This window comes from Pochonia chlamydosporia, chromosome 1 (assembly GCF_001653235.2).
Source record: "Pochonia chlamydosporia 170 chromosome 1, whole genome shotgun sequence".
NCBI classification, from domain to species: Eukaryota; Fungi; Ascomycota; class Sordariomycetes; order Hypocreales; family Clavicipitaceae; genus Pochonia; species Pochonia chlamydosporia.
The window spans coordinates 5,099,916-5,125,883 of record NC_035790.1 but is presented as its reverse complement, the minus strand read 5'-3'; the positions used below and the strand labels follow the sequence as shown (position 1 = coordinate 5,125,883).

The following is a 25,968-nucleotide window of genomic DNA, read 5'->3' as shown; positions in this document are numbered from 1 at the left end:
CGTCTTATACATAGATACTATTCCTAGTTACAAGGAAATTCTCAGTGTTTCATATTAGTTCTGTCTCATCATAATTTGGCTACGATTTGCGACTTCGCCAATAGAGGCACTGCCAGTGTAACAACTTCGTTCGCAACACCCCAACTAATCTCGTATCCCCGACCACCAGCACCATATGCATGAATGACAGAACGGTTCACAGACCCATTTAGGTGCTGGGCTACTGTCCGCTTTTCGACTTCTATTCTCATGCCACCTTGACGTGTTGGGCGCCTCCCCACGACATCTGATATGACTCCGATTTCATCAATAGTCTTCTTGGGTGTAGATATGCTGTCCCCGTGGGCGAGTGGTTCGATTTCAAGACCATTTTCCAGCAACTTTTGTCTGGTTCGCATGCAAGGTGTCGATCGCCAGTCACCTGGCTCCTTTGTCCCTCCGACAATCGTCCCACCGTTGAAGAATCTAGGGATTAGGAAACTCCAAGCACCGTCCTTGTTCTGCTTTGTGACCGTTCTTTTGACGTCTAGCAAATCTGTCACAACCGTTTGACCTAGACATTGATAAGGTCAGTATCTAGGCATGCAGCAGTGAAGACAGGAAGAAGCTCATACCTCTGGTTGGAAAACAATTGGGATCCCCAAAACCGGTCCCACTCGCATTTATAACGAACAACACATTCGCAGCCAAGCTAAATGCCTCCCACTCGCTTTTAAGATCTTTCTTCATAGTCTTACCGCCTTGTACTAGAAACTGCCGCAGTAAAGACTCGCAATACACGGGTGAATTAATGCAAAACGTCTCGTACTCATACCCGAGTGCAACGCCTTCTGGCAATTCCGACTTGGAATACTTTCTATATCCCGAAAGTCCTGTTTCACTGGCGAAGCTCGCTGCATCTTGTTGCACATAGCCCTGGTCCGGCGACTCGAGGTATTCCACGCCAGTAGTTCTCGTCACGCCGCATGCTGGCTCCTCCGTAGCTTGTCGGTCAAATTCCATGACGGCCTGTCTGAGCCATTTCGCTTCTTGCTTGAGTTGAGCTGTTGTAGCTGGGATGGGGCGAACATGGGCGCCCGCCCACATTGAGGCGTAGTCCACGGAGTGCAGGGGAGGTGCTCCGGGGATGGAAGCTGGCCATTCTCGGGCTACTAGGAGAATCTGCGGGCGGGGAGAGTTTGCATGCTGTTTTAGATTTTGTTGTAATCTGACGGCTGTCGACAGGCCGATTATACCGGCGCTGGTTATATGTTAGCTTGGAGATGGTTTCGTTGGCCGTGAGATTGCATACGTACCCGATGATTATGATGGTTGGGGCCTGAGACATGCTTGCGGATATCGTCTAGCGGTATGTAAATAATAGGAAACTAAACCACGTTTTAGTCTCATTCAACGAAATGGAGATTACGTATTCAAAGCATCTTTATTACCTTTAAATACAACTCGATTTCAGGTTTCAGCTGGACGAGGTCGGGTTGGAATGCCGAAGTCGGCCCCACAGCGCGGATATCCCGAGAGTGACCGGCCGTGAGTCGCAGCAATCACTTATACATCCAAAAAAAAAGTGACACTGATGGTATTTTGTACATTCATAATACACCCTAATACGTGAATTTGTTATCTCACTTCAAACTACAGCCACTCAATGCCACTAGCATCGCTTCTTCACAAACATCTCCCAATCATGGCCGCCACCGGAACGCAGGATGTTTCCAATCCAAATCCTCAATTTCCTTCTGCGACAAACCCCGTAGTTCCTCGTCAACATCTCTCTGTACCCGTTTCTTATTATTCAAGTTCATCCACACATGCGTCAACACGGAAACAACAAGAATAGTGCCCGCAGCAGCCAAATTCAACCCATTGCCAATGTGAAAGTTTGGAGAATCCCACGGCAAGAAAGCCCAGCTGCTAATCAGACCGCCAATATTCCCCATCATCACATTCGTACCAATAGCGGCGCTTCGTGCTGTGTCGCTGACGACATTCGCAGATACCTGCGCATTGCACATGGCACCGTTGCTAAAAGTCGATGCGGCAATGAGAAACGTCGCGGCGTACCGAACAGACGAGGCTTCCGATCCAAGGAACATGCAGTACCCAACCATGACCAATGGTGCGGAAAGGGTGATGAAGATCTGTCGTTTGTCCATTCTCCAACTCATAAGGGGGAAGGGAATCATGAACACTGCACCTACTAGGTATGGTGGAGCGGTCAACAGTTGTTGTTCAATAGTGCTCTTTGATCCATAAATCGTCTTGACGATGGTCGGGAGGAAGAAGGCGAAGCCTTGTACGGTAATATTGTTCAGAAGGAATATGAACGCCACGCTTAGCGTAACGGGGCTAAAGATTCCTCGGACGAGCTTCTTTGTGTCAATTTTATCCAGCACAACGGTCTGGCCAACGCGCTCTGACTTGACTCGTGAAATAGCCAGCTCCTTTTCTTCGGGTGTTAACCAACGCGCAGTCTCTGGCCGGTCCGTAAGTGTGAACAGGGCAATGAGGCCAAGACCAATCGTGATAATGCCCTCAATAGCGAAGATCATTCGCCATTTATGTAACCCAGCAAAACTGTCTAGCTTGAGAATAGCCGAGGCGAGAAGTCCACCAAAGGCGCCTGCCAAGGGTGCGGTGACGATGTAGAGGGCTAAACGGAATGCAAGCTCTGATCGACGATACCATCTGGACAGATAGTACGCGCAGCCGGGTAGCATGCCGGCTTCAAAGATACCTAACAGGAACCGTACGCCAGCCATCTGGGCGTAATTGTGGACATAGCCCGTAGCCAGTGAAGCAACTCCGAATAATATGGTTGCGGATGGGAGAAACCACCCTGGTCCTATATATTTGCAGAGTAAATTGGCGGGAATTTCGAAAATAACGTATGAGATGTAGAACATTGTGATGATTTCGTTGTAATTATAGCCAGTGAAGCCTAATTCAGCCTCGAGCCCGGCGATCCTGGCATTGCCTGCAAAGAATCAGCGAGATTTCACCATGTTGACAAGTACAAACTTGATTGGGGAACTCGGCGTGGGCACTTGTTTTCGCCGTTGGTTGAAACCCCTGGAGAACCACTTACCCAGATTTGTCCGATCAATGAAGCAAAAGAGGTACAGTATGGCTACTGTAGGTACAACATAGAGATCAATCTTAAGACGAAGCTTTCTTTCAGCAGCCGCATCAAATTGTATCAGCGAATGGCCATATCTACTCAATATGTTAGAACCGTGCCACAAAAGTCGTTATCATAAAGCTATTTGCATCCTTTGGACATGAACTTCCATCTTGCCGCGTCACTTACTTGTCAGTTGCTGCGGCCTCACCGCGTTCAGCAATCTGTTCTGGCGTCGCACAACTGGAGGCTTTGTCGCCATCTGCACATATCCTATCATCTCGGAATTGTGCTGTTGCCATGTGCACGGCGCTGTGGTCATTCTTCTCGTCCGACATGGCGGCCGCACAATGGGAGCTGTCCCTGGGAAGACGAACAGGTTCAGCCAGAGGTACTGGTTGAGCGACAGACAGAGAAATCGGACTGTAGAGAATGTGCTACAAATTCATCAAGTGAAACAGGATCAACAGGTGTGTCCTCTCGCCGATGATAATTGTTCAATGTGACGATCGGAATGGGCGAATGCTGGAGTTATAAAGGGATGCCCGTCATGCTATTAACTATCCTGGAGCCCTGTGTACCCAAACAATCAATACTAGAGACATGGGCCACTCCCGCCACAACAATACCGTTGGCACTATGGAGTACAGATAATAAGCTTGGTCAGATTTGTTAGGAGCCGGATCCAAACCCAGTGGCTGTTCCGACAAGCCCACGGCGTAAAGCCAGGCTTGGTATTCGTTCTTGGGCCGGCATTCCACCACGGCCCAAGCAATCAGGAGCTAGCACTCGAACAGTGCAAAGCAAAGTTCAACGTTGGGCTATCCAAAAGTCCTCAAGCGCTGTCATCTTGGCGGCCAGCATCTTTCAGCCCAGAAGTGTTCTGGACTTGCCAGGACTAGGGGACCGTTGGTTCCACTGAATTGAGTGTTCAGGATCATACAAGGGTCTGATCAAGTCCGGTCTTGTGTCTCATGCTGCGCGGGGATGTAAATATCTGCTGTACACCCATCGGAAAGAGAAATCTGGTTCCGAAAAATTGGCGATCTTGAATACAAGGGCGGGGTATAGTTTGCGTCTAGTCCTTGTATCAGACATCCGGGGTAATGGAAAACGTGTTGATCTGTTTCGACTGCGGCGTGGACGGCTGTGTCTTGCGGGAGGAGACAAAGGTTAGACTAACATTGAAGCTTCTTGGCACCAGGAGATGATCTCCAAGCCACCTGATGGGGCGAGTCATGGCACATGGGTTTTTGATGATTGGCTTGCAGTTGCTTCGTCACTAATGGCAGGCCTGCAGGTTGCTTGTGCAGATTAGACAGTGTCTTCATCTCACTTCTCCCCGTCTCGAATAAATAATAACAGCAGCGGGTTCATATCTGGTGGAGCTGATAGTATATTAATTACTCCCATGTGCCGTACTCCGTACATTAACATGCTTTACACAGGCATCATAAAAGAATTACTCATTGTTTTGGACAAGTTTGAGGGAGCCTTTCATGTCCAGCTGAGCCACCCGCGGCGATTTCAGACCGGACATTGATTCTCTATGATTTCACAGCGCTCACACACTAGAGCTGACGAATTGATCCATCGCCAGCACAAAACCAACGCAAATGCGGTGAAACCTGATTTTCAACAACACTGATAGGTGCCTCAGCATAAGCCAAGGATTTACCCGTGTAGCCAAGAGCCATCGTCGAAGCCTGTGGCGCTTACACAACAGACGCCACGGCCCGATAATCACATTCTGCTGTCATACATACTGCACACAGCCCAACACACCACTTGATCGGAACCACTCGGTATTCTAGGTCGGGAGATGCTTCCCCAGGTGTCCTGGCAGGACGCGCAATCCGGGGTTACAAGGATGTTTGGCATTGGCGTCGTGAACCTTGCGAGCTCCAATCTCATCCAAGGTCCTGAACCAACTGGTAGATAAAACATTGAACGGTTGGATGCTGTGGTCCAATATCAATAGTGCATCCGATACGTACAGCTGGGGGCCAAAAGCATGTAAACAAGGGGAAAGTATCGCATATCGCGTTGTGTGCTGAGGCATATTGAGCTGTGTTAGTGTATACTTGGATATGGGCAAATACCTTTTACGACAGACTGTAGATAATGTTCAGCTAATTGCCATTTCCATCACACAGATTAAAGACTGCTGGCTCAGCCATTGCGTACGATTCTCCAAGGGCAGAGGTTAACCAACAAACTGTATTGTGAGCAAACCAGACCGGAAGCATGCTCATGTACCGAGCCGACCCGATGAGTTGGTGAGAGGTTTTTCTCTTTTGCTAACGCACACAATATCGCATGGTCTGGATATGGCCTGTGTTGCGCAAAGATCACTATGTCTGCCTTGGACAACGTTCACGAGACATAGGGGTACCGCGCCTTGCGGTCGAAATTCGCAAACTCTCCGTCACCAAACTGCTTCAGGCAGTGAGATCTACCCGACCGACGGAAACCAACTATTGTCCGCGGTGGTTGAAAGGCGCACCTGAAAGTTTTCTACAAGTGAAAGGGAACTCCTATGTGTTCTGCGCGTGCACCAACAATCTCAATATTTTGAAATGCAGGAGAGAGTCTAGGGTAGCTTGCTTGACCAAACCAAAATAAAGCTAGCACGACGGTCGTGGAATGTCCAGCCAGCTTGGGAGACTGAAATGTCATTCTTCGATTTCCACATTGACAGGTGGAAAGTGGACATGGACTGAGCGAGTTGTCACATCTGTACCATCTTGCTGGAAGCAGGAACGAGCCTCGATGGATCCACTAGACTGGAGGCGTAGCTTCGCGGCCAGACAGATTGCTCACCAGATGCTTGGAAATACTGCAGCGTTGATTGGCCACTTCATCCATCTTCACATCAAGCAGCCAATCAGCTGTCGGACAATAAGAAGACACCCGTCAGCTTGGTCAAACCACTACTTACATCATTGCTGTGACTGAATCTATAAAGAGACGTCACCTGGCTTCGTTTTCCCTTGAACAATCCCCAAATCACACGATTGAACACGCATTACACAAAATCAAATTGTGAAACTTCAAAATCTTTACACTTCATCCATCTCAGTTCCATCTCAATCACCATGACCGTCACCAAAGCCTCCACCTGCTGCGCCAAGGACGGTGCTGAATGTGCCTGTGGTAAGTTATAGCAGTGATCCCGAACAACGGTGCACTAGAGCTAACAATACCATCCAGCCCAGAAGGCTACCTGCTCTTGTGGCAAGCAGTCCGCCCTCCACTGCACCTGCGACAAAGCTTCATCCGAGAATCAAGTTGTTGGACCTCGATGCTCTTGCCGAGCCCGACCTGCCGGTGACTGCACATGCGACCGTGCCACTACCGAGAACGCTACGATCTCTGGCTCGACGTGTGCTTGCGGTTCAAGACCTGCCAGTATGTTTACTTCCCTTGTGCGACCTGGTTTACATAAATTCTGACTCTTTTAGATGGATGTACTTGCGAAAAAGCCAATGATGGCGGTTTCAACCCAGCGTTGGAAATTGACTTTACTACTCGAAAGTAAATGGTGGGATGGATTACCGCATTCGATGATACTTTTGTAATACCTGATTTGCATTTGGACGAGATAAACTTGCGGGGGTACAAACGGCGTTTCGGACTGAGGGATTGATTTGAGGAACTGTAAATAGGACTTGGCATTGGGTGTGGGAGTTGTTTATATGCTCAATTAGACAGATTATGTCGCACGAAGCAATACTGATGAAGTAAAGCAAGGTTAATCTACTGTCAGTGCCATGTCATGTGTCTATGTGAGGTCTGATTCCTCACCTGGACTGTGAACCTATAATGACTGGGATCAAGCATTCTAAGCCAGACCCACCAGTGACAGAAATGATGCCGAGACTACTGCGTTGGGAGTGAGTGACAGTAAACATGGCGTTCGCCACTTAGTACCGGTTTCAGGCTTTTTGAACATTTTGCTAGATTATTTTGTGTTTACTTGGTATGTCTATATACCCGGCCATATAGTATAAAGTCCGATAACCCTCTGATGTTGTCGTTATCATGATTAGAGCCCCTCCAGGCATTATAATACAGTCCCCAACGGCATCCATAAATGCTTGCTATTCCCAACCATCAAAATGCGATTCGGCTCCCAGCCGACCATCCCAGCCGGTAACTTTTCGGTCACATCCAATATGACTCCGCCCGTATCACGCCAATGCTCCCACCGCACGTTCGTCTCTCAGGTCTTCAGGTTCGCAGCTGCGTTTGCGAACGATCCACTGCCTCTGCTGCTGAAGATGCCCATAATGCCGAAACCGACGTAGAATAGCGCCAAGGGGTACGCGACCAGACCCCTCATGCCCTTCATTCTTCCAACAGCACAGAACATGCCGCTGGCACTGTATGTACACCACATAATGGCGGCCGTAGTCAAGACTATGCCCAGAGACGTGTCCATGGGCATGACGATTCCGAAAAGACTGGTAGCGACGAGGGGGAGGAGGCAGTATCCCAAAACGGATGCTGATCGAGGGAAGGTGAGTGTTGCAGAGAAGTGCCCACCTCGCTGATCTTGGGACTGAGATGAAGGATCGTTGTACTGAGGGTGGTATGATTCGGATGAGGGCGATTCAGTCGGTGACATGAGCGACAAAATCATATGCAGCGATGTTGATCCAAGCAGTGCTAGTCCGTAAATGTATCCAAAATGCACCTTGCCCGAGAATAGGAGGATGGTTCCGAACAACAGGAAGAACAGGATCGGTCCTGCAAGATCGGAATCGTCCATGATATGCTGGTCGATGTGTCTAAATGGGTTTAAAACTGCGAGTGTCTGGACAGACGTATCAGCATCAACTCCATATCACTGAACTGCACCGGGAGTGCCAACAAGTCAGCATACCTTCATTTGAATGTGGTTAAAATTAACTCCAAGCTCCTCCAGTAAAGGAGGCTCGCCATCATATCCCTCCGTCGAGAATGCGGCCAGCCAGCCAGTCCTCAAACCACCATGTTCACCCATCCGTCCGGATACACCAGGACCGCCGAAGCCAGCAGAGGCAAAGCCAGTCTGGCCACCAGCTCCAAAACTCGCAGATGCACCCGCGCCATAGCCATATGATGCTTGTTGAGGTGTCGCGGCACCCGAGACGGCGGGGGAGTATGACGAGGGATAGAATTGAAGGTTTTGAGCACCACCGCCGGCTCCTGGCGCGCCGTATTGCTGGCTATTCGGCTGACCGCCGTAGTAGTTGGACATGGTGGAGGTCAGCAGGCGGTAGAGAAAAAGTTGTCGGAGCTGTGGGAGAGTTGTAGCGATGGAATAGAAACCCGACAACGAGTTTGTCGTATTTGACGCTGGACGTGTTGTTCAGTCAGATAGCCAGGCTGGTCAGTGCTGGCCAGTAGCTCATCAGGACAGCTTGTGCCTTGCGTTGAGCATAGTGTGGCTCAATGTTTCCCGAGCCTCAAGCCAGGGTTCAGGAGTGGCTGATGCCTGGCGGGCAAGGCAACAACATGACCACCACCTCCCTCAAACAGGTTGATGGTTTGCGCCACACGTGCACCGCCTGACCTTTGGCAGAGCTGTCCGCCAGTTACGTGAAACACAGTGGCCAGTGTCTGGTGGCCTTCAAATGTTCAGTATCAATTACAGCGACGGCCCGGTGTGCACATGCAGCCCAGCTTTAGCAACATCGCAGGATGCGGATGTAGGATTCAATGATCCTACATATGTAATTATTGCCTCTATTTTAGGCAGCTTTTTGTTGTTTACACAGTCTAAAGTGATGGATTATGTTGTAAAGATCACGGATCCTACCCTTCATGGACTGCAGAAGGTGATAGTGAAAAATGGACCTGTGATCGTTGGAGCGAAGGGCATTATGGAGAACACAAACAGGAGTGACAATATGAAGGAAGAATCTTTTGAGTATGGAAGTAAACCGCGATGGCGCGGTATGCGACCTGTAGCTCGAGGAACTGGATTAAACTACATGCACTTTATGAACCGGGATGTGACCGCCAGCCGTCCACTCTCCATGTCTGTCGCAAAATTTTGATGCTTTGCGTTCGGCCAAGTATACTCTAACACATTGCGGCATTGGGTTGCAGCTTGTATGGTATTGCGGTACCTTCCATGGTTGAGTACTGTTGATCTCAGAGTAATTGTTGGCTCTGATTCTAGCTCCCCATTGCTGCAATCGGCATTTGACTGGGATACAGTGATTTCTTCATGAATATCGGTAGAGGCCGTCGTCACGGAGTGAATTCCTAGGATATGCTCATGCGCAACATTGAATGAACCATCCTTGAGCTGTGGTCCTCCAGCAAGGCAAGCTGACAGGCAACCGAGCTATTGGGTGTGGCGGTTGGTGCAAGTTAGTCACTCGGGAGTCAGAAGCGCTGGTAGCGACAAATTTGGATACGAGAGTGAGCAACACGAGAGCTCTGACACTGAAAAATTGACCAGACGACCATAAGCCCAGCACAGCGCCGGATTTGGTCATTCACAGGTAACATGAACTGACTTGGAGAGCTGTAAGCTGAATAAGTGTGGATCTAGTCGATATCTTCAACTTGGGCAGTTCCATGAGACCGTTGCATGGTAACATGTCACAGCCAATTTTATGGAGCAAACTTGGCATTTGCTCCAAAAATAAGCCCACCAGCAACAGCAAGTTTGGTATAGTAGCACCGAGAACGGCGGAAAGGAATACACACATGCAGGCGGATTTTCATCCGAGTGTCTTGATCATCCTTTGTGTGTGGTGCTATTCTGACTCAGTCCAATCAAGAGCTGCAGATGCAGATTTGGCAGGTTGCGAGAGAGGCTGGGGATGAGTATGGTGATGACGTACCGGATCGATCTGCATCTGTCTACGCAAGAAAGTGCCGGATAAGCGTCAGTGTGCATATTACCAACCTCGAATTTTGTTACATGACCGGCATAGGATACATTCGAAAAATCAGTTGAAAAAAGTACCGTTGAAGCTAAGAGACTGCGCATGCTGTAACCACAGCAGCAGCTTCTCAAAGAATATTTGTGTGGTAGAAATTTGTTTGTGAGCTTCTTGACTCGGTAAAAATCAGTAAAAAACCTTCACTGGCCGAGTCCCTGGTTCCAGTGCCTCGGGTCCAGATTTAGCGGCCTCCAGGCGCTATAACGGTCAAGTCGCGAATTGTGGCGGTGCTCCACTCATTGTGGCCATCTGGTGCGAATCTGTGGCATCGAATCAGGAAGGATTTCTGCACAGCTTGCGCGGGAAAACAGGCGATTACGCAACGCCAGTGGTTACATTGCACAATGGAATTCTCCACAGTCCACACCACAGCCTCCGGTGGCAACACCGAGAAAGCCATCTAAGAATAGCGACAGAAAAAGATTTGTGATGGTGGGTGACGTGTGTTTGGTACTTGGTATGGTGCCATGAGCCGCAGGTTTTGCTCACACATTTCTCACCAACCTCTTGCCGGTGTCGGGTATAAGTAAAGAGCTCGCACTGCTCGAGTCGTGAAAGTCCTTCTCTAGATCTATACAATACACTCGTTCAAACATTAAGAGTACACTCGTGGTTTGCTTCTACATCAGCCTTTGGACTTATACGCTAAAGCACCACTACTAAACTTCCACCACTTTTCACATACAAACCATCAACATGCGAACCACCGCTGCTTTGTCCGCCATCTTGGCTGCTTCTGCCGTCACTCAGGCCGCAGTTGTCACTACTGAGCCTCAGATCACGACTGTATCATCAGCATCATCAGCATCATCAGTATCATCCGTCGTCCCTCCTCCGCTGTCTACCGGACACACTGGTCACCACGGCAATGGAACTACCATCACTGTTCCCTGCTCAACTCCTTATCCCATCTCTTCAAGTGCATCGGGAGCTCCCATCCCTTCAGGAAACTCCACTGGTATCCTGACCACCGGCACTGGTCTTCCTCCAGTTCCCACCACCACCAACACTGCCGTGCCTACCGCCGGCGCTGCGTTGACCACCCAAAATTCCATGTTGGCTATGGGTGTTGCCGTCGTCATGGCTTCGTTGATGCTGTAAAAGCACCTTCATTTTGCCGGGTTTGGATACTAGGGTCGGTGCTTTTCTTTGGCGTTTGGGGCGACAAATAGATTAGACGGCATTTAAACTATGCTTTAATACGGCAGTGGCATCTGCACAAGCACATAATGGGGTATTAGAAGGACTCTTCACAGTCTAATCGATATCATTTTAATATACAAATCATATTTTGACATTCTTCTTTTGCCATATACGAAAAAAAATGAAACCGCTCAATACCAAAGTGACATGAATCCAAAATGTTGGAGTTGGTGAATGGATTTATTTAAGGGTTGGCCCGCAGCACCGCCGACATGGCAGCCTTGGAGCTGGCCTGGAATCGATCAAAATCTCGAACGAGATCAGGGAAGTCCTTGACGATTTCGAGAGCATGCGCTCTAAGCTCCCTGAATTTTGCGTATCGTTCCTCTGCACCGGGTTCTGGCTTGGCACCGCCTCCGCCGCTCTTCGCCCAAAGTTCTGTCATTTTCGACAAAGTTTCCATCAATTCATCGTAGTCACATTTTCTTAGTGTCTCCTAGACAAATATTAGCATCTGTGTTTCTCAGCAATCCCAGGGCCATCAGGTAGAGACGGAGACGGTGGACTGAGCGCAATTTACGGGGACAGTTTGGCTACCTTTGCTCGGTGCCCATAGCGAACAGTAAAGAACATAGAGTCGTCTGCGTAGCCGGGCACTCCTAACATGGCGTCCGTCACTTCGGCGGCTCTTTTCATGCCACTATCTGGTTCTGCGGTGTGACCCATCTTTTTGTTCACCGTGGTCTGCGGTCGTTGATGTCGGGCTCTCGCGCTAAACGCCTATACAATGGGGCTTGGGGCCGACCTTATGCTAGTTCAAATTGGAGGATGAATGAAGTAGTTTGAGTAGCAGCGATTTCAAACAAGAGTCCAAGCTTCTTGTGATGTTTCGGTGAAGACCAAACAAGTCGGCTGAGTCAAGGTGAAGTTGGCAATCGTGATGTTTAATATGCGGTGGGCTAGCATAAATGGTGGGGATTGTGAAATAATGGCTGAACATCTGGACTAATACAAACTGGGCGGTGCAGAGCTGCCATCCATACATCAGTCTAGTTGTTAGCTGGCACAGCCCGATTGGAATGCGCAGGCTTCCACATTTTCTTTGACTTTACAGGTCAATGGTCAAGATGAGGCTTCAGCAATCCCGGCTTGGCAAAATAATGTAGAGGCGGAATCTATCAGCGAGGAAGAGTCACATGTTGGTGTGCAATTGCTGCCGCCATGCAGTCAATCACATTCAAATGTTTGTGGTAGCACAGTTGCAGATGGGACACCTGCATTTGAATCTTATGCAGAATGCTGTTTGGTGCTTGTTGGGCTGGTTAGGCTTGGCCTTTGGTGAGAATGCCCGATAGACTTAGTCATCATCACTGTCGCGGGTGTTTGCAAGGACCCACTTAAATTATCAAACTGGAGTTTTTTATTCAACATTTGCGACAGAAACAATACGCACACATCCTTTTGCGCCATCTTGGAAATCCAACTCCATCTCATATCGACCTAGGGCTGCACCACGTTTACAGTGCACACATCGGGCCATTGCCTGCAAGTCCTAGCATGAGGAATAAGAGAGCAAGGCGCAACGACGAGGTAAACCGTCCTCACGACCGGCCCCGTCGTCCGTCGCCTCGCAGACGCCCGCCACCGCCAAACCCGTATGATAGACCGCCTCCGCGCTCTGATACATGGAGACCAGGAAGTGGTGCGCGAGATGATCGCAATGGACAATATAACCCTCGAAACGACGACTTCCGTCATTCGGATTCCTACCGGCCGTCGGTGCCACAAGGCGACTTCACATTCAGGTTTGATAAGCCGGCGGGTATGCCGGACCTGCCTCCCAGCGCCCATCCGTTTGACAACAGAGGGCCGCGACGAGATCGACGTGGTGGTCCGAATCGGAAACCTGGTAGACGCTGGCAGCCACCTCCTCACCCTTCTGAGCGGGCACTCATCTCTGGCGCAACACTAAACCTACCAGAAGAGCGCGTGGACAATGGGGAAGGTGGCGCCAAGTTCCGTGACCTGGACGAGCTATCAGATGATGATGAATTGGAAATGGACATTTCATCAGCTTCAGACTCTGAAGAGCCGTCAAGGAAACGCGTGCGCACTGATGGAGCAGCCGAAGAAGAGAACGCCGCGCCAAAGTGGTCAAATCCTGATCCCTACACAGCCTTGCCTTGCCCGGACGAGACGACTCGTAAGAAGCGCGACGTAGTCAAGCTCATTCGAAAGGCTCGAGTAGAGGCAGCTGCCAAGGCGGATGCACCTGCCGAAGCGGAGGACTTCCTCTCTTTCGACCTAACAGAGGATGAAGAGGAAGAAGACGAGGAAGAGATTCCACCTCCGCCTTCCGAAGCCCCGCCGCCATTACCTCCATCAGGCCCTGCTGCTTTTATACACAAACATCCAGATGCGACAAACAAAACAAACGGCCTTCCATTACCAGATCACTCAGGCCCGCTCGGATCTCGAAAGAGGACTGCAGATGATGAAATTAAGCCACCAGACTATGGACAGCTTAAAAAGGTCACCATGAAGCCATCAAAAGGCAGCGTTACGACTATTTGGCTGCCAAAGAAGAATGAGGAGCCGTGTCCCTGGCAGACCAACGATCACTCCTCTACGCAGAACATGGCTTTCAGGTGCGTGGAGCAACTCTGTGTCGGGCCCGATTGTGCATGTAGCTAATTACTTCATCGCAGGTTACACAAGGAAGTTCTCGACTTCTATGCGTATGTCCGGCCGCGAGATTTTGAACAGCGAATTCGCGACAACCTTGTCGAAAACTTGCGCAAAGCTATGAGGCGAGATGGACGAAACTTTGCCTCGGCGGAAGTGCATCCTTTCGGGTCCTTCATGTCCGGGCTGTATCTGCCTACAGCCGATATGGACCTTGTTGTCTGTTCGGCTAGCTATATGCGTGGAGGGCCACCGACATACCTCAGTGCGAAGAGTTGGCTGTATAAGTTCCAGAAGTTTCTCACCATGCAGAAGGTCGCCGACAGTGATTCGATCGAGGTTATTGCCCACGCTCGGATTCCGTTGGTGAAGTTTGTGGACAAGCTTACGGGACTCAAAGTCGATGTATCGTTCGAAAACTTGGGTGGCGTAACGGCCGTCGATACATTCCTTTCCTGGAAAGCACAATACCCTGCCATGCCCATTCTCGTCACTGTTATTAAGCACTTCTTACTGATGCGGGGCTTGAATGAGCCGGTCAATGGAGGAATCGGCGGATTTTCAGTCATCTGCCTTGTTGTAAGCATGTTACAGCTGATGCCCCATGTGCAAAGCAGAAGCTTGCTGCCGGAGCACCATCTTGGTGAGATGTTGTTGGAGTTTTTTGAGCTCTACGGTCGACAGTTTCAATACGAAACAAATGCCATATCGCTCACCAGACCAATCGGGTATATCAGAAAGGTGAGTACTCCGGCCGCAATGTCCCTAGCGATGGCCATGCTGTACACTTACTTGAAAGTCCTTTGTGGGTGCTGATACGCCTTTTAGTCGGAAGTTGCAACTTTTACCTACAAAAATAGAAACCGTTTGTCTATCGTTGATCCAAACAACCCTAGCAACGATATCTCTGGCGGATCGTCGAATACCAACTCAATTATGGCGCGCTTTGCTGACGCATATATTGCTTTACGAGACCGAATGAAGGATGTTGCGCTTAATCCCCAAAAAGGCGGTATTCTGGATACAATTTTAAAAGGAGACTACTCCTCCTTCCGTCTTCAGCGCGAATATCTGAGACATGTACACGAACAGAGTATTGGCCCCTGCTCGGACTAGGGGTCATTATCAGCATTAATACCCGTCTGCAACATCCTTTCGAAACGGCGTTCAGGAACAACGAGAACCACTCTGCATACATAGAAGCCTCCCGCAGGGGATGGGGGCAGTACTTGGCGGAATAGCGATTAGAACCGGGTTATGTACAATAACGATGCGACGACTAGCGCCGACTTTTGCTTTGCTTGACTGGCTATCCAGTCTTGCGGATTTCGGCTGTGGCCAAGCCTTATTCCCACTGGCTGAAATTTTATTCATGTTTGGCCAATTTTCTGTTTCGACTTGCTAACCTTCATAGTGACATGTCTTTTGATTACAGCAATGGAACAGCCAATGGCTGGACTCTCTCTACTGACTTTGGTTCCAAATAGGACTTGCGCTGTTTCCACTCAAAAACCTGTTTCGACGCGTTTTTCTGTGGCCTCAGATCTCTTCAAATTCGCGAGCCAAACACAATTGGCTCGCACCCGGGAGCATTTGCTGCCACTTTTCCTCACTGCAAGCTCTGCCTTTGTTAGGGTTGCGGGGAGGGAGCAAGAAGGAAATAGAAGCCTTCTGGCAGGCTGTCCCTTGCGCCTGAAGGCTCCCAGTTTAGTTTGGGATGGAAACATGACACTCTGCGGTGTCCTCTAGTTATGTCAATATTTTTGGACGAGGCGGAATTTTGGGGATCAGTTGAGGCGCTGGTTTTACGTGAGGGTGCAGGTAGAAATGCTTCTATTAGTTGAGAAGACACTTGAAATCCATCGCGCTCCTGGCCATGAGATTATCAAACATGCATAGCAAGCAACACCGCCAGGCAAATGTGGTAAACCTTTGGTCGTAAACCATCCATCTCGGGGGCCTCCGAACTCGGGACCACTAAACTGACCAGACTAGACTTGTCAACCCCGTGCCTCCACCAGCGACTTGCTTCACAACTGATCCTTTTGAACTGCAGCTACAGACAGGCCAATGTAGTGACGCCGAAAATGTCGGCTGAGTCTCTGCACAGATGCCAAAAACCACAATACCAGCATCAAACACTAGGCGGCAACGTTCCACTCGATCAGTGACTGGGTGTTTAACATGCCGTCGCCGCAAGGTGAAATGTACGTCCCGAACGACGCCTTGTGACCCTTGCCGTCGACTTGGCCTTTCATGCGACTCTCCTTTGGACCAGAATTTCAAGTCGTGGACGAGCAAAAGAGACAGCCGAGGTGCCTCTTCGCCAGCTGGGAACTCCAACAGCCCGGCACAAATCTCGTCGGTACGAGAAGTAGCCACGACTGACGTGGAACATGGTGGTTTGACGGCATCGGGGCACAATCCCGGAAACTTAACCGCTGATGAAACGAGGGGAGGTTTACATCATGATACCTCTGGGACGGACTTGTCGTTTAATTTGCTGGACTTCATCTTCTCCGACCTTGCCACCGAGATTGCACCTATGGACTTCAACCAGACCAGCAGTGCAGACTCCTTTTTCAATATTGATTGGACGACGCAACGAAGTCATGAAACCCAGAGCGCCCAGGAAGATCCGCAGGAAAACGAGGACAGCGATCTCGCAATGCCAGGACTACCCGCAGACTCGTTGCATCGACAAGCAAATCCAGGACTAACTATAGCCGCGGCTTCCCAAACGGACAGAATAGGCAACAATACCATGTTCCGCGTCCCTGAATGGTTATCTACTAAGAAATCGATTTGGACGTGTTTCCATTACTTGATCAATTCTGCCCAGGCAGTCCCGAATTCGCCTCTTTGCCACGCTATCCTCGGCTGGGCGTATGCTTACTTGGCTCATTTGAACGCTGGCCCTGATGGACCGAGAGCAGAGCATTATGGAACGGCATCAGCAGCTATTCGTATTTTGTCACAAGATTTGTCCGGAAATGCCGTACCCAGTCAGTCCTTGTGGCACGGTACGAGTAGGTCGGATCTATTGTCATTATATGCGTCCAGCACATTCTTTCTATGTCAACATGATCTCATGACTGGTGATTTTGATTCATTCATCGACAGATTGCGAGATGCCAAGCAAATATTCACCCGGATGTGGGCAGAGGGCACTACTGCGGGACCTGTCGAATGCCGCATTTTCATTTGGCTAGCTTTCTTGGAGTTGAGATTCTACTTCTTGGGAGGGGAGGCGCTTGTGGATGTTGGCGCAGAGAAAGATTTCATGACTATTCTCATGGAACTGAAGGCACTGCCGCTTCTTCGTCGACGTCGGACGCAAAATTCAATTCTCAGCGAATGTTTTGGAAACGGACTACCACAAGAAGAGAATGAAGAGGACTTGCGAAAAGACCGATGCCGCGCCAAGTTTGACGAATTGATGTTTTACTTAGCAAAGTGCCGAAGTTTCGAGGTCTGGGACAAAAGATTCAGGGAGCAATATGAAGCCGGGGACGAGATGGTTCGGGAGCTTCGCCAGGCAAAGGTAGAAGCGCTCGAGGCCGATTTGCGCAGGCTTCAAGCAGTAGGTGTCCCTTCTCTGGTGATGTTTGCAAGGAGTTGTTTATGAGACATGACGTGATGTTCTGGCTAACAGGACATAGGAATGCGAGCTGGCTTTTCCATCGTCGCAGAGCAGCTGCCTCAAAAATGGTGCTATTGACAGCGCTACTTTTCACAAGCTCACTGTTGATGCTTTACGCTCTTGCACTTACATTATGTTCAAGCGAACTGTGGATCTCGACACGCGGGTGAACTCACAATGCCAAGCTGCAGTATCAGATATTGTACGCATCGCACGTCTGCTTCGCAGCACGAAATTTCTCCGCTCTCCCAGATCTACTATTTGGCCGCTTCCCATATTTGTCGCTGGAATAGAAGCTACTGATGGCGTGTATCAGGATTGGATACTCCAATACATGAAAGAATTGAATCCCTGGGGAGCTCACGTAGAAAGAAGCACGGAGCTACTGGAGCGCATCATGACACAACAGGAAACTACAGGTCACAGGGTGAAGCTGACGGAACTTGGCAAACTTGTACAAAAATCTAATGTTCTATTATAATGGGAACTCATGCTGCTTCTAAAATTTCCTATTCGGCTTTCATAATTGCTCATGGCGTCTCGGGTCTCTGCTTGTCTGTTAATATTTTGCCTCCTGGCCCGAGACCAGCCAGGGACTGCGGTCCCTCAAGTGCGAATGTCTGGAAGACACCCTTACATGGAGGCCCCTTGCAAACTGTAATTTTGCGCTGCGAGAGATTGTACATGACAGACGCAACTGTAGCAGAGGCGCTGCGGAAAGGGTACCCCGGCAAGCCACCGATGATGGTGTCTGGCGAAGGATCAGGATGGCAGCACAGCGCCTCAGGGAAGCCGAGATGGTCCGACAAGCACCTCCTCAGAAGTTCAGGAGTTATGAGTCCATGCCTATAAGGCCGAATGCCTTGCTCCAGTCTCTGTCGTCTGAACCAGCTGCTTCCCCCGGGATAGCGATCGCTGACATCCGAACGGGCCAGGAAAGCCGTGTCGGTGAAGTGGTTAGAGTGGATTAAATATTGGTCATCTATGTTGCTGTACACCTTATATTCCCTGGAGGGAGTTATTTCGAAGCAAACACCAAATCCTTCGCTTGTAGCAATGGTGAGGTTGTTGGAAACATGTCGGGGGAAGTTGTAGATAGTTGTACACACTTCTGCGAAGTGAGCTGCTTCCAAGACCATTCGTCTCAGAAGAGAGATGGGCAATACAGGCTTGGAAGTGTCACCAACCCTGGGGGTATAGTCCTCTGTGGACATGAGGGAGTTTGCCGTGACGCCTACACCTAGAGAATTCATGCCTGAGCGTCCCAGTTGCCCGGCTTCGGTAACTAGGAAGAGTGAGGGCTTTGCTTCACTTGGATCAGGGTGAATCTCAAGGTAGATGATGCAGTCGTCCCTCCAGAGACGGGCTGACATGTCCCAGTTTTGGAGATTGTACACATCCCCTGACTTGGTGGCTTGCTCTAGGAAGAAGGCGCTGGTGCACTCGTTGGCGTAGTCATCTTGATGGTGACCATTCGTGCCGTTGGTTACAGGCTGGTCAGTTTCATCCGGCTCGTTGAGACGAGCGAGATCATATCGTGCGTTGAGGAGGACAATGTCTTCGAGAGATACTCCTGCTCCGTCTGCGATGCCTTGCATTTCTTCTAAGCCAGATGGGTAGTGAGCTTTTATGTTTGGGATGTAGATGTTTTTGATGATTCTTTGCATGGTTTCACTGATATAAAAGTTAGTAGTTGACCTTGGCATTTCTGGTATGAAGGTTTTGCTTACAGGCTTGCTAGTTTGCCGGGAGTTTTGTAGTACTCAACGTTGGCTCGCACTTTGGTTGCGGCTTGTTGGCCATGGGCAACTCCGCGCTCATATGGTGGCCCTCTGGCGACGACATGTTGGTAGATGGATGGGGCTTCTCGAGTGATTGCCATGTTGAATCCAGTGCAAAGACGTATGATTTGGTCTTGTCTTTGGATGTTCTTGAAGGTTGGGATTACAGGACTGTGTGAAAAGATCACAACTTGGTTTAATACTTTCTTCCAGGGTCACTCTCATAATTTGCATTTACTGTGTAAGGAATACTTAGCGATGGGAACTATTTGCAATAATGCGCCTGCTGGAAGACCCCATAGACCCATAGATAGCTTGATGTGATAACAGACAACTTTGCGGAGTGGCCAGTCAGGCAACTTGGGTAACTTACAACTTTCCCCATAAAGAACCGACGATCCTTCCACAATAAGATCAATTAGCGACATACTTGGACCCGTAACCATCTTCCCCGCGAACGAAATCGAAGTTGCACAACCAAAGACAGGCCGTGGCCGCTAATACTTCCTGATTAGGATTTGTTGCCGACTTCATCCGGGGACTGAATGCGCCACTAAATCCCCACGTTTGCCGATTGCGGGGAACAGCAAACGACTTACAAACATTAGTCGATGATAGAGTGGATAAAGTAGTATAAAGCCGCGAGGTCGGAATGAGATTTTCACAATGTGAAAGTAATGTAGATCATGTCAATTGTGTCTGCTTTGAATAGCTGATTCACTATCTCACCATGGCCACCAAAGAAACGTCTCACCATGTTGAGGATGAAGGGCTGGAGAAGGTGGTCGGTACTATTGGGAAGGACCAAGATGATGCGGGTGCTTTTATTGCTCAGACGGGAGGAGTGTTTGAGTACTCCGCCAAGGAAGCTAATATTGTTCGATGGAAATTGGATCTGATATTGCTGCCGATGGTAAGTGCTTGAGCCTGGTGATAGGTGCGGAACTAACTCGTACAGATGACCATTACATATCTTTTGTCCTTTATGGATAAAGTAGCTCTTGGACAGGCTTCTATTTTTGGTATCATGGAAGGAGATGTGAGTTTTCCTGCATTTCTCAATCGCGAAGAAGATATTGACACGAATGTAATTCAGCACCTCACCGGGCAAGAGTATTCGTGGGCCAGCGCAATCTTTTACTTTGGCTACTTGATCGCCCAGTACCCATGTTCCATTCTTATGCAGAAGATGCCTATTGGCAAGTATTTCGGAGTCATGATTGTCCTCTGGGGCGTCGCAACAACCTGCCAAGCTGCCACCAACTCGTTTGCCACACTGGCAACGTGTCGATTTTTCCTTGGTGCATTTGAGACGTGTATCTCACCTGTTTTGACTATTCTCGTCGGACAGTACTGGACGAGAAAGGAGCATCCCATGCGTGCTGTGGCGTGGTGGGCTGGTGCTGGTATTGGAGGGTTCGTCGCCGATGGGATCACTTATTCGGTCTCTGGCGGTGCTTGGACACATAGCAAATATTCGACGTGGCAGGTATGTTTAATGGTATTGCATGGTTGAGGTTTTAACTGACAGGTGGTGGAAACAGCTTGTGTTTCTCGTATTTGGTCCCATCTCGATTGCTTGGGGAGTATTCATTTTCTTTGCGATGCCCACTTCACCTATGACGGCTTGGTTCTTGACTGAGCGAGAAAGGGAGATTGCTGTTCTCAGGGTTTGTAGTTTCACTTTCGTTCATCAATATGCATATGCTGACAACTTAAGTAGGTCATTCAAAACCACACTGGTATTGAGAATCGACGATACAAGACGTATCAAGCTAGAGAGGCTCTTCTCGACCCTCAGGTCTGGATGCTCTGTGCAAACAGTTTCCTGCAGTGCATTCCTGGTGGCGGTCTTACTGCTGTAGGTTTGAAGCTCAAGTGCTTGTCGTCTCTCTTTCTGACCTATTCGGTAGTTTGGGAAAATCGTAATTACTGGTCTTGGATATTCCGATAGGGATGCCGTCATCATGTCGTATCCCTGTGACGCCGTTCAACTTACCTCTGTGGTGGTATCTGGTGTACTGGCACAGGCTATTCCCAACATTCGAATTGCCTTGATGATTGTGACTAATATCATTGTGCTCATTGGAAGCGTTTTGGTAGAGGGTGAGTGGTGGGCTCATGCAATCGACAGGACTATCTAAGTTTGCTAACTATTGCGCTTTTGCAGAATTACCCGTTTCGAAAACGCTAGGTCCCATGTTCAGTACGTACCTGTGAAGAAACTGTCATTGTATCAACCTATTAACATGCCGCTCAGTTTTATATGTCAACACCGTTCCCTACATCATGTGTATGAGTCTTGTGGCCTCCAATATTGGTGGCTTTACTAAAAAGGCTACAACGGGGGTATGCTGCCCAGGCACTCATCCTTTTTTTTTTTTTTTAGCTTTCAATGTTTCTGACTCTTCTCCTTTTTTAGGTCATGATGTTCATGTCTTATAGTGTTGGCCAGATCGTCGCGCCGCACTTCTTCCTCGCGAGCGAAAAGCCGAGATACCCGACTGGATTTCGAGCATTCTACATTAGTCTGGCGCTCATGATTGTTGTTGAAATATTAATGATGTACGTCACAATGAGGAACCTGGCAGGGAATAACTTGGGCCAAATTTGTTTCATTTTTATGCTAATTATTTCTTGATGTAGTGTCTATTTGAAGATACAGAATCGCAAGAAGGAGCAAGCTGCTGCTGAGTCGGCTGCGTCTGGTGTTGCGTCGTCTACGGATTTTATGGACTTGACGGACAAGGAGCATCCCGAGTTTCGATATGTATTTTGATCGCCTCAAAGATGCGTTGGAATGGAATGCCATTTTGAGTCTAGATACCGCGCTAAGCTATAGTGTTGAATGAATTGCAGATATAAGTGTTCGCATGAAAGTGAAGGGGTGGAAACGTCTCTGTGTCGCTGCTGTGGCTATAGTGGGAAATCGGGGGATTCAACTCCCTGAGGCTACTAAATGAATATGCAACTGTGTACTATGCATGCTAGCATATACATGTACTCGGTTGTAAACGGATTATCCCACGGCTGTACTTATTTCTACAGTTTTAGTGGTGTTACCTAACAGGTTTGTATCGGTGTCAACTCCATATATTGGCATGTTGATTGTAGACTCATTGGCCGTCGGAAAGATAGATGGAAGCAGCGCCTATCACCGCATACCATATCGTGCCTATCTGGCGCTGTGATGAGGTATCGTTGGATCTGCAGCCTGATCAGCAGGTGAAGCAGAAACTGGCGAACACACTAGAATAATGCTATCAGTTCTAAGGCAATCTCTGTTCCGAAGGGAGAATGATCACTCATATTAAAATGCTCATGACCCCCACGTTTCCCTCCAACTTCGTGCCCCCAATTGTACGCCATTTTTTGTTTCCACAAGATGGATGGAGTTTGAGCCCCGTAGAGGGGCAATTTCAGAAGGCGCGTGTCCATGTTGTACCGTTGACGGCAGGTGCCACTGTGCCTTTGGAGGGGCAGGAACGAGTCGGACCACAGAAGCTCATTCCGAGCTTTTTCTTGCAGATCCAGGTTCGTCATTGTGAATTGAACTACTCTTGCTCTCGAAATAACCAACAGGAGGGACATCGAGATAGGGCAACTATCCGTCTTCCGCGGCAAAACTTTCCCGACTACACAATTGCGTCCTGCAGCTTGACAAGTCGAACTTCACAATGTCATCCGTTGAGCTTTACCCCACCTCTCCAAAGAATGTGCTGTCACAGTACATTGGCAAGTCAATTCGTGATGTGCCAACTCCTGCTGCTGTGATCAATGTCGCAGCAATCAGACGGAACTGCGAGCGAATGTTGCAGACCTGCGATAAGCTCGGCCTGGACTGGAGAGCTCATGTGAAAACACACAAGGTGAGATTGCCAGCCCAAGGACTATCGCCTCACAAGCTTCACCAACTGACTTATACATGAGTAGACTGTGGAAGTGACGGAATTCCAAGTTGGAAATGATGCGAAGCGACCTGTCAATCTCATCGTCTCGACCCTGGCTGAGGCAGAGTTTCTCTTGCCCAGACTGAAGGAGTACAGAAGCCAAGGAAGACAAGTCAATGTATGAAGTGGTATCGTCACTCAAACCAAGTCAAATCCATACTAACTTTGATTGTCGCAGGTGTTATACGGTCTTCCCATTCCGCAGAACGCCATGTCGCGCTTGGCAGCGGTTGCCAAAGCCTTGGGAGAAGGCAGTGTCTCGATACTTCTCGACGATCCCGCTCAAATTCCCATCATCTCCAATTTCCAGAGCTTGTCCGGCGTAGTTCCTCACGCACACATTAAAATCGACATGGGCGGCAAACGTGCTGGTGTAGAGGCACAGAGTGCGCGCTTCCTAGAATTGGCAGATGTAGCACTGGAAGCACACAGCCAGGGCAAGATCAGGCTTTCTGGCCTCTACTCTCATGCTGGACATTCATATGGCGGTGACAGTCGGGCGGCAGCTATCAAGATGATGCGAGCGGAAATCAGCGCCATGCTCGAAGGGGCGGATCGATTGACGTCGAGGGCAGCTGAAAAATCGGTCGCGAATCTGCCTCCTTTGGTGGTGTCTGCTGGAGCTTCACCGACGTCCCTGGCGGTTCAGAACTTGGTCACCACTTCTGAGGAAGCACAAGAGACTATTCCAGGCGAGCTTAAGTCGGAGGTCCAAGCACTGTCAGATCTCTTTGGTACTGTAAGGGGTAAAGGCCATCTTGTTGAAATTCATGCTGGCGTGTACCCTACGCTGGATTTGCAGCAATTGGCAGCCCATAGCATTTCTGCTTCCAGATTGTCTTGGGGAGACATTGCCCTGACGGTACTGGCAGAAGTACACAGCAATTACCCCGGACGAGGTGCAAACGGGACCCCGGAGGCTCTAATTGGCTCTGGTGGTATCGCACTGGCCAGAGAAACATGCAAGGCCTACGAGGGCATGGCAATGATGACCCCTTGGGGCAGAAAGGATGTTGGCTTGCCAACTTGCGACGTTGAAGATTTTCGTGGCTGGATAGTTGGCCGTTTCTCTCAAGAACATGGTATCTTGACGTGGAGGTCAGGAAGTGCCAAGACTGAGCCGGTGCAGCCAGACCAGGAGCTACCCAAAGTTGGCGAAAAGGTCCGGCTTTGGCCCAACCATGCATGCATTACTAGCAGTCACTTTGGCTGGTACTTTGTAGTGGACGAGGATGAGACTGGCAAAGAGGATGTCATTGTCGACATCTGGATCAAGTGCAGGGGTTGGTAAGAACAAGCTTCACGGGTCAACGGAAATCTAGAACAATACGATATTCAGTTCAATAGACGTGTTATTTGCATGACGAAGCTAGCTAGGCGACATCTGCAGCCGAGATTTGGGAAAGGACCCCCACGTATCGCCCAGGCAGCATGACAGGACACCCTCATGAGCTTAAAACAAAAAATTAACTTGGTACCAAGATGCAGAACGGGCTTTTATTGGATTTTGGCAGTTTGTTCGACGATCTAAGAAGGTGATATTGGAACGTTACTTGATCCGATTGCTGATGATCGGGACGGTTGGGAAACGTATGGCTAAACCAATATGCAGCCATAAAGTTGCCAAGATACAAAAACTATATGGTCCAGTTTTCTATTCCCTCCGTTGGACATTGAAGATGGCCGTACTCTGCTAAAGCGGGTTTGCGGGTATGTATTTTCAGCTTGGAGATGAAGCGGGAGGGGCCAGCATCACACCTTGGTTGAGAGTGACATTACATGTTGGACAAAAATTTGCAGCTACTTCATAATGGTATGATTGATTCTTTTTTATTTACTTTCATTCATGCTACATTACACCATTTTATCTAGGTTTGCCTTTTTATTTTCTTCCCCACGCTCTGCTTACAAGAGAGCAGTGCACTCGATCTCGACGTCGGTGTTGAGGGGCAGAGTCTTGACGGCAACACAGCTGTTTAAAAGAAGAAAATTTGTCAGCAATCATTCATAAACGCTGTCTTTCAATTTACTCATGGCTCTCAGGAGCGCGCGCCCTTGACATGACAATTCCACTCGGTCTCAACAAGTACATCCGGTCCTCGTCCCCTCTACCATGAGAATGTGGGGTTGAGGGGTAGCTCTGGGCCTCTGACTGAGTCCGAGTCTCGCTGCAGGAGGCAGAAGAAACAACGCGGGGCAAAACAGCATAACGAAAGTGGGAAGAGACTCACGTTCGGCAAGGCTTGACATCACCCCAGTAGGTGGTATAGACCTCGTTCATCTTGGCAAAGTCGTCCATGCTGGAGAGGAAGACGTTGACCTTGACAACCTTGTCAATGCTGGAGCCAGCGGCCTCGAGGATGGCAGTAAGGTTCTTGATGCATTGATGCTAGCGAAACGGTTAGCATCCAATTCCAGAGTACCCAGAGGATAAGGCTCGTCGACTACGTACGGTGTGAGCCTGAATATCGCCGTCGATCAACTTGCCAGTCTCAGCGTCCATGGGAACAGCGCCGGAGACGAAGACCATGCCATTGGCCTTGATGGCCTGGCTGTAGATACCAGGAAGGGGCTTGGGAGCCTTGTCGGTGAGGACTGCGACCTTGTTGGAAGACATTGTGATGGTTTAGGTTAATGGTGGTTGAAGTTGAGAATGGTGAGTAGACGGTTTGTTTGCAAAGTCGAGAAAGATGTAAAGTCT

General features: G+C 49.2%; 12 protein-coding genes across 12 annotated transcripts; 6 read left to right on the top strand and 6 right to left on the bottom strand.

Moving 5' to 3' along the window:
- Positions 1 to 68: 68 nt before the first annotated feature.
- On the bottom strand, positions 69 to 1,327 carry VFPPC_01345 (FAD dependent oxidoreductase superfamily; the record flags this gene model as incomplete). The annotated part of the gene is made up of 3 exons (XM_018281189.1): positions 69 to 553; positions 615 to 1,240; positions 1,296 to 1,327. The coding sequence occupies 3 exons, from the start codon at positions 1,325 to 1,327 to the stop codon at positions 69 to 71; spliced, it is 1,143 nt and encodes a 380-aa protein (XP_018149766.1).
- Positions 1,328 to 1,682: 355 nt separating this feature from the next.
- Positions 1,683 to 3,456, bottom strand: VFPPC_01344 (MFS transporter; the record flags this gene model as incomplete). The annotated part of the gene is made up of 3 exons (XM_018281188.1): positions 1,683 to 2,974; positions 3,086 to 3,213; positions 3,308 to 3,456. 3 exons carry the CDS (start codon positions 3,454 to 3,456, stop codon positions 1,683 to 1,685), a joined length of 1,569 nt encoding a protein of 522 aa, XP_018149765.1.
- Positions 3,457 to 6,216: 2,760 nt separating this feature from the next.
- VFPPC_13056 (copper resistance protein Crd2) lies at positions 6,217 to 6,659 on the top strand (the record flags this gene model as incomplete). The annotated part of the gene is made up of 3 exons (XM_018290833.1): positions 6,217 to 6,274; positions 6,332 to 6,529; positions 6,583 to 6,659. 3 exons carry the CDS (start codon positions 6,217 to 6,219, stop codon positions 6,657 to 6,659), a joined length of 333 nt encoding a protein of 110 aa, XP_018149764.1.
- A 684-nt stretch (positions 6,660 to 7,343) lies between these two features.
- On the bottom strand, positions 7,344 to 8,363 carry VFPPC_01343 (golgi membrane protein; the record flags this gene model as incomplete). The annotated part of the gene is made up of 2 exons (XM_018281187.1): positions 7,344 to 7,937; positions 8,007 to 8,363. The coding sequence occupies 2 exons, from the start codon at positions 8,361 to 8,363 to the stop codon at positions 7,344 to 7,346; spliced, it is 951 nt and encodes a 316-aa protein (XP_018149763.1).
- Positions 8,364 to 10,761: 2,398 nt separating this feature from the next.
- On the top strand, positions 10,762 to 11,166 carry VFPPC_13055 (hypothetical protein; the record flags this gene model as incomplete). The annotated part of the gene is made up of 1 exon (XM_018290832.1): positions 10,762 to 11,166. The coding sequence occupies one exon, from the start codon at positions 10,762 to 10,764 to the stop codon at positions 11,164 to 11,166; it is 405 nt and encodes a 134-aa protein (XP_018149762.1).
- Positions 11,167 to 11,452: 286 nt separating this feature from the next.
- Positions 11,453 to 11,934, bottom strand: VFPPC_01342 (hypothetical protein; the record flags this gene model as incomplete). Its single annotated transcript, XM_018281186.1, has 2 exons — positions 11,453 to 11,704; positions 11,806 to 11,934. The coding sequence occupies 2 exons, from the start codon at positions 11,932 to 11,934 to the stop codon at positions 11,453 to 11,455; spliced, it is 381 nt and encodes a 126-aa protein (XP_018149761.1).
- An 831-nt stretch (positions 11,935 to 12,765) lies between these two features.
- VFPPC_01341 (poly(A) RNA polymerase cid14) lies at positions 12,766 to 15,009 on the top strand (the record flags this gene model as incomplete). The annotated part of the gene is made up of 3 exons (XM_018281185.1): positions 12,766 to 13,856; positions 13,917 to 14,634; positions 14,722 to 15,009. 3 exons carry the CDS (start codon positions 12,766 to 12,768, stop codon positions 15,007 to 15,009), a joined length of 2,097 nt encoding a protein of 698 aa, XP_018149760.1.
- Positions 15,010 to 16,003: 994 nt separating this feature from the next.
- Positions 16,004 to 18,017, top strand: VFPPC_01340 (fungal transcriptional regulatory protein; the record flags this gene model as incomplete). The annotated part of the gene is made up of 2 exons (XM_018281184.1): positions 16,004 to 17,476; positions 17,556 to 18,017. The coding sequence occupies 2 exons, from the start codon at positions 16,004 to 16,006 to the stop codon at positions 18,015 to 18,017; spliced, it is 1,935 nt and encodes a 644-aa protein (XP_018149759.1).
- A 49-nt stretch (positions 18,018 to 18,066) lies between these two features.
- Positions 18,067 to 19,418, bottom strand: VFPPC_01339 (peptidase C45 acyl-coenzyme A:6-aminopenicillanic acid acyl-transferase; the record flags this gene model as incomplete). Its single annotated transcript, XM_018281183.1, has 2 exons — positions 18,067 to 19,210; positions 19,267 to 19,418. 2 exons carry the CDS (start codon positions 19,416 to 19,418, stop codon positions 18,067 to 18,069), a joined length of 1,296 nt encoding a protein of 431 aa, XP_018149758.1.
- Positions 19,419 to 20,047: 629 nt separating this feature from the next.
- Positions 20,048 to 22,096, top strand: VFPPC_01338 (pantothenate transporter; the record flags this gene model as incomplete). Its single annotated transcript, XM_022428220.1, has 9 exons — positions 20,048 to 20,230; positions 20,276 to 20,806; positions 20,862 to 20,987; positions 21,041 to 21,178; positions 21,231 to 21,423; positions 21,488 to 21,523; positions 21,578 to 21,666; positions 21,740 to 21,882; positions 21,964 to 22,096. The coding sequence occupies 9 exons, from the start codon at positions 20,048 to 20,050 to the stop codon at positions 22,094 to 22,096; spliced, it is 1,572 nt and encodes a 523-aa protein (XP_022284734.1).
- Positions 22,097 to 22,994: 898 nt separating this feature from the next.
- VFPPC_01336 (alanine racemase domain-containing protein) lies at positions 22,995 to 24,558 on the top strand (the record flags this gene model as incomplete). The annotated part of the gene is made up of 3 exons (XM_018281181.1): positions 22,995 to 23,186; positions 23,251 to 23,385; positions 23,446 to 24,558. 3 exons carry the CDS (start codon positions 22,995 to 22,997, stop codon positions 24,556 to 24,558), a joined length of 1,440 nt encoding a protein of 479 aa, XP_018149756.1.
- Positions 24,559 to 25,172: 614 nt separating this feature from the next.
- VFPPC_01335 (endoribonuclease L-PSP) lies at positions 25,173 to 25,884 on the bottom strand (the record flags this gene model as incomplete). Its single annotated transcript, XM_018281180.1, has 3 exons — positions 25,173 to 25,239; positions 25,499 to 25,656; positions 25,720 to 25,884. 3 exons carry the CDS (start codon positions 25,882 to 25,884, stop codon positions 25,173 to 25,175), a joined length of 390 nt encoding a protein of 129 aa, XP_018149755.1.
- Positions 25,885 to 25,968: the final 84 nt, after the last annotated feature.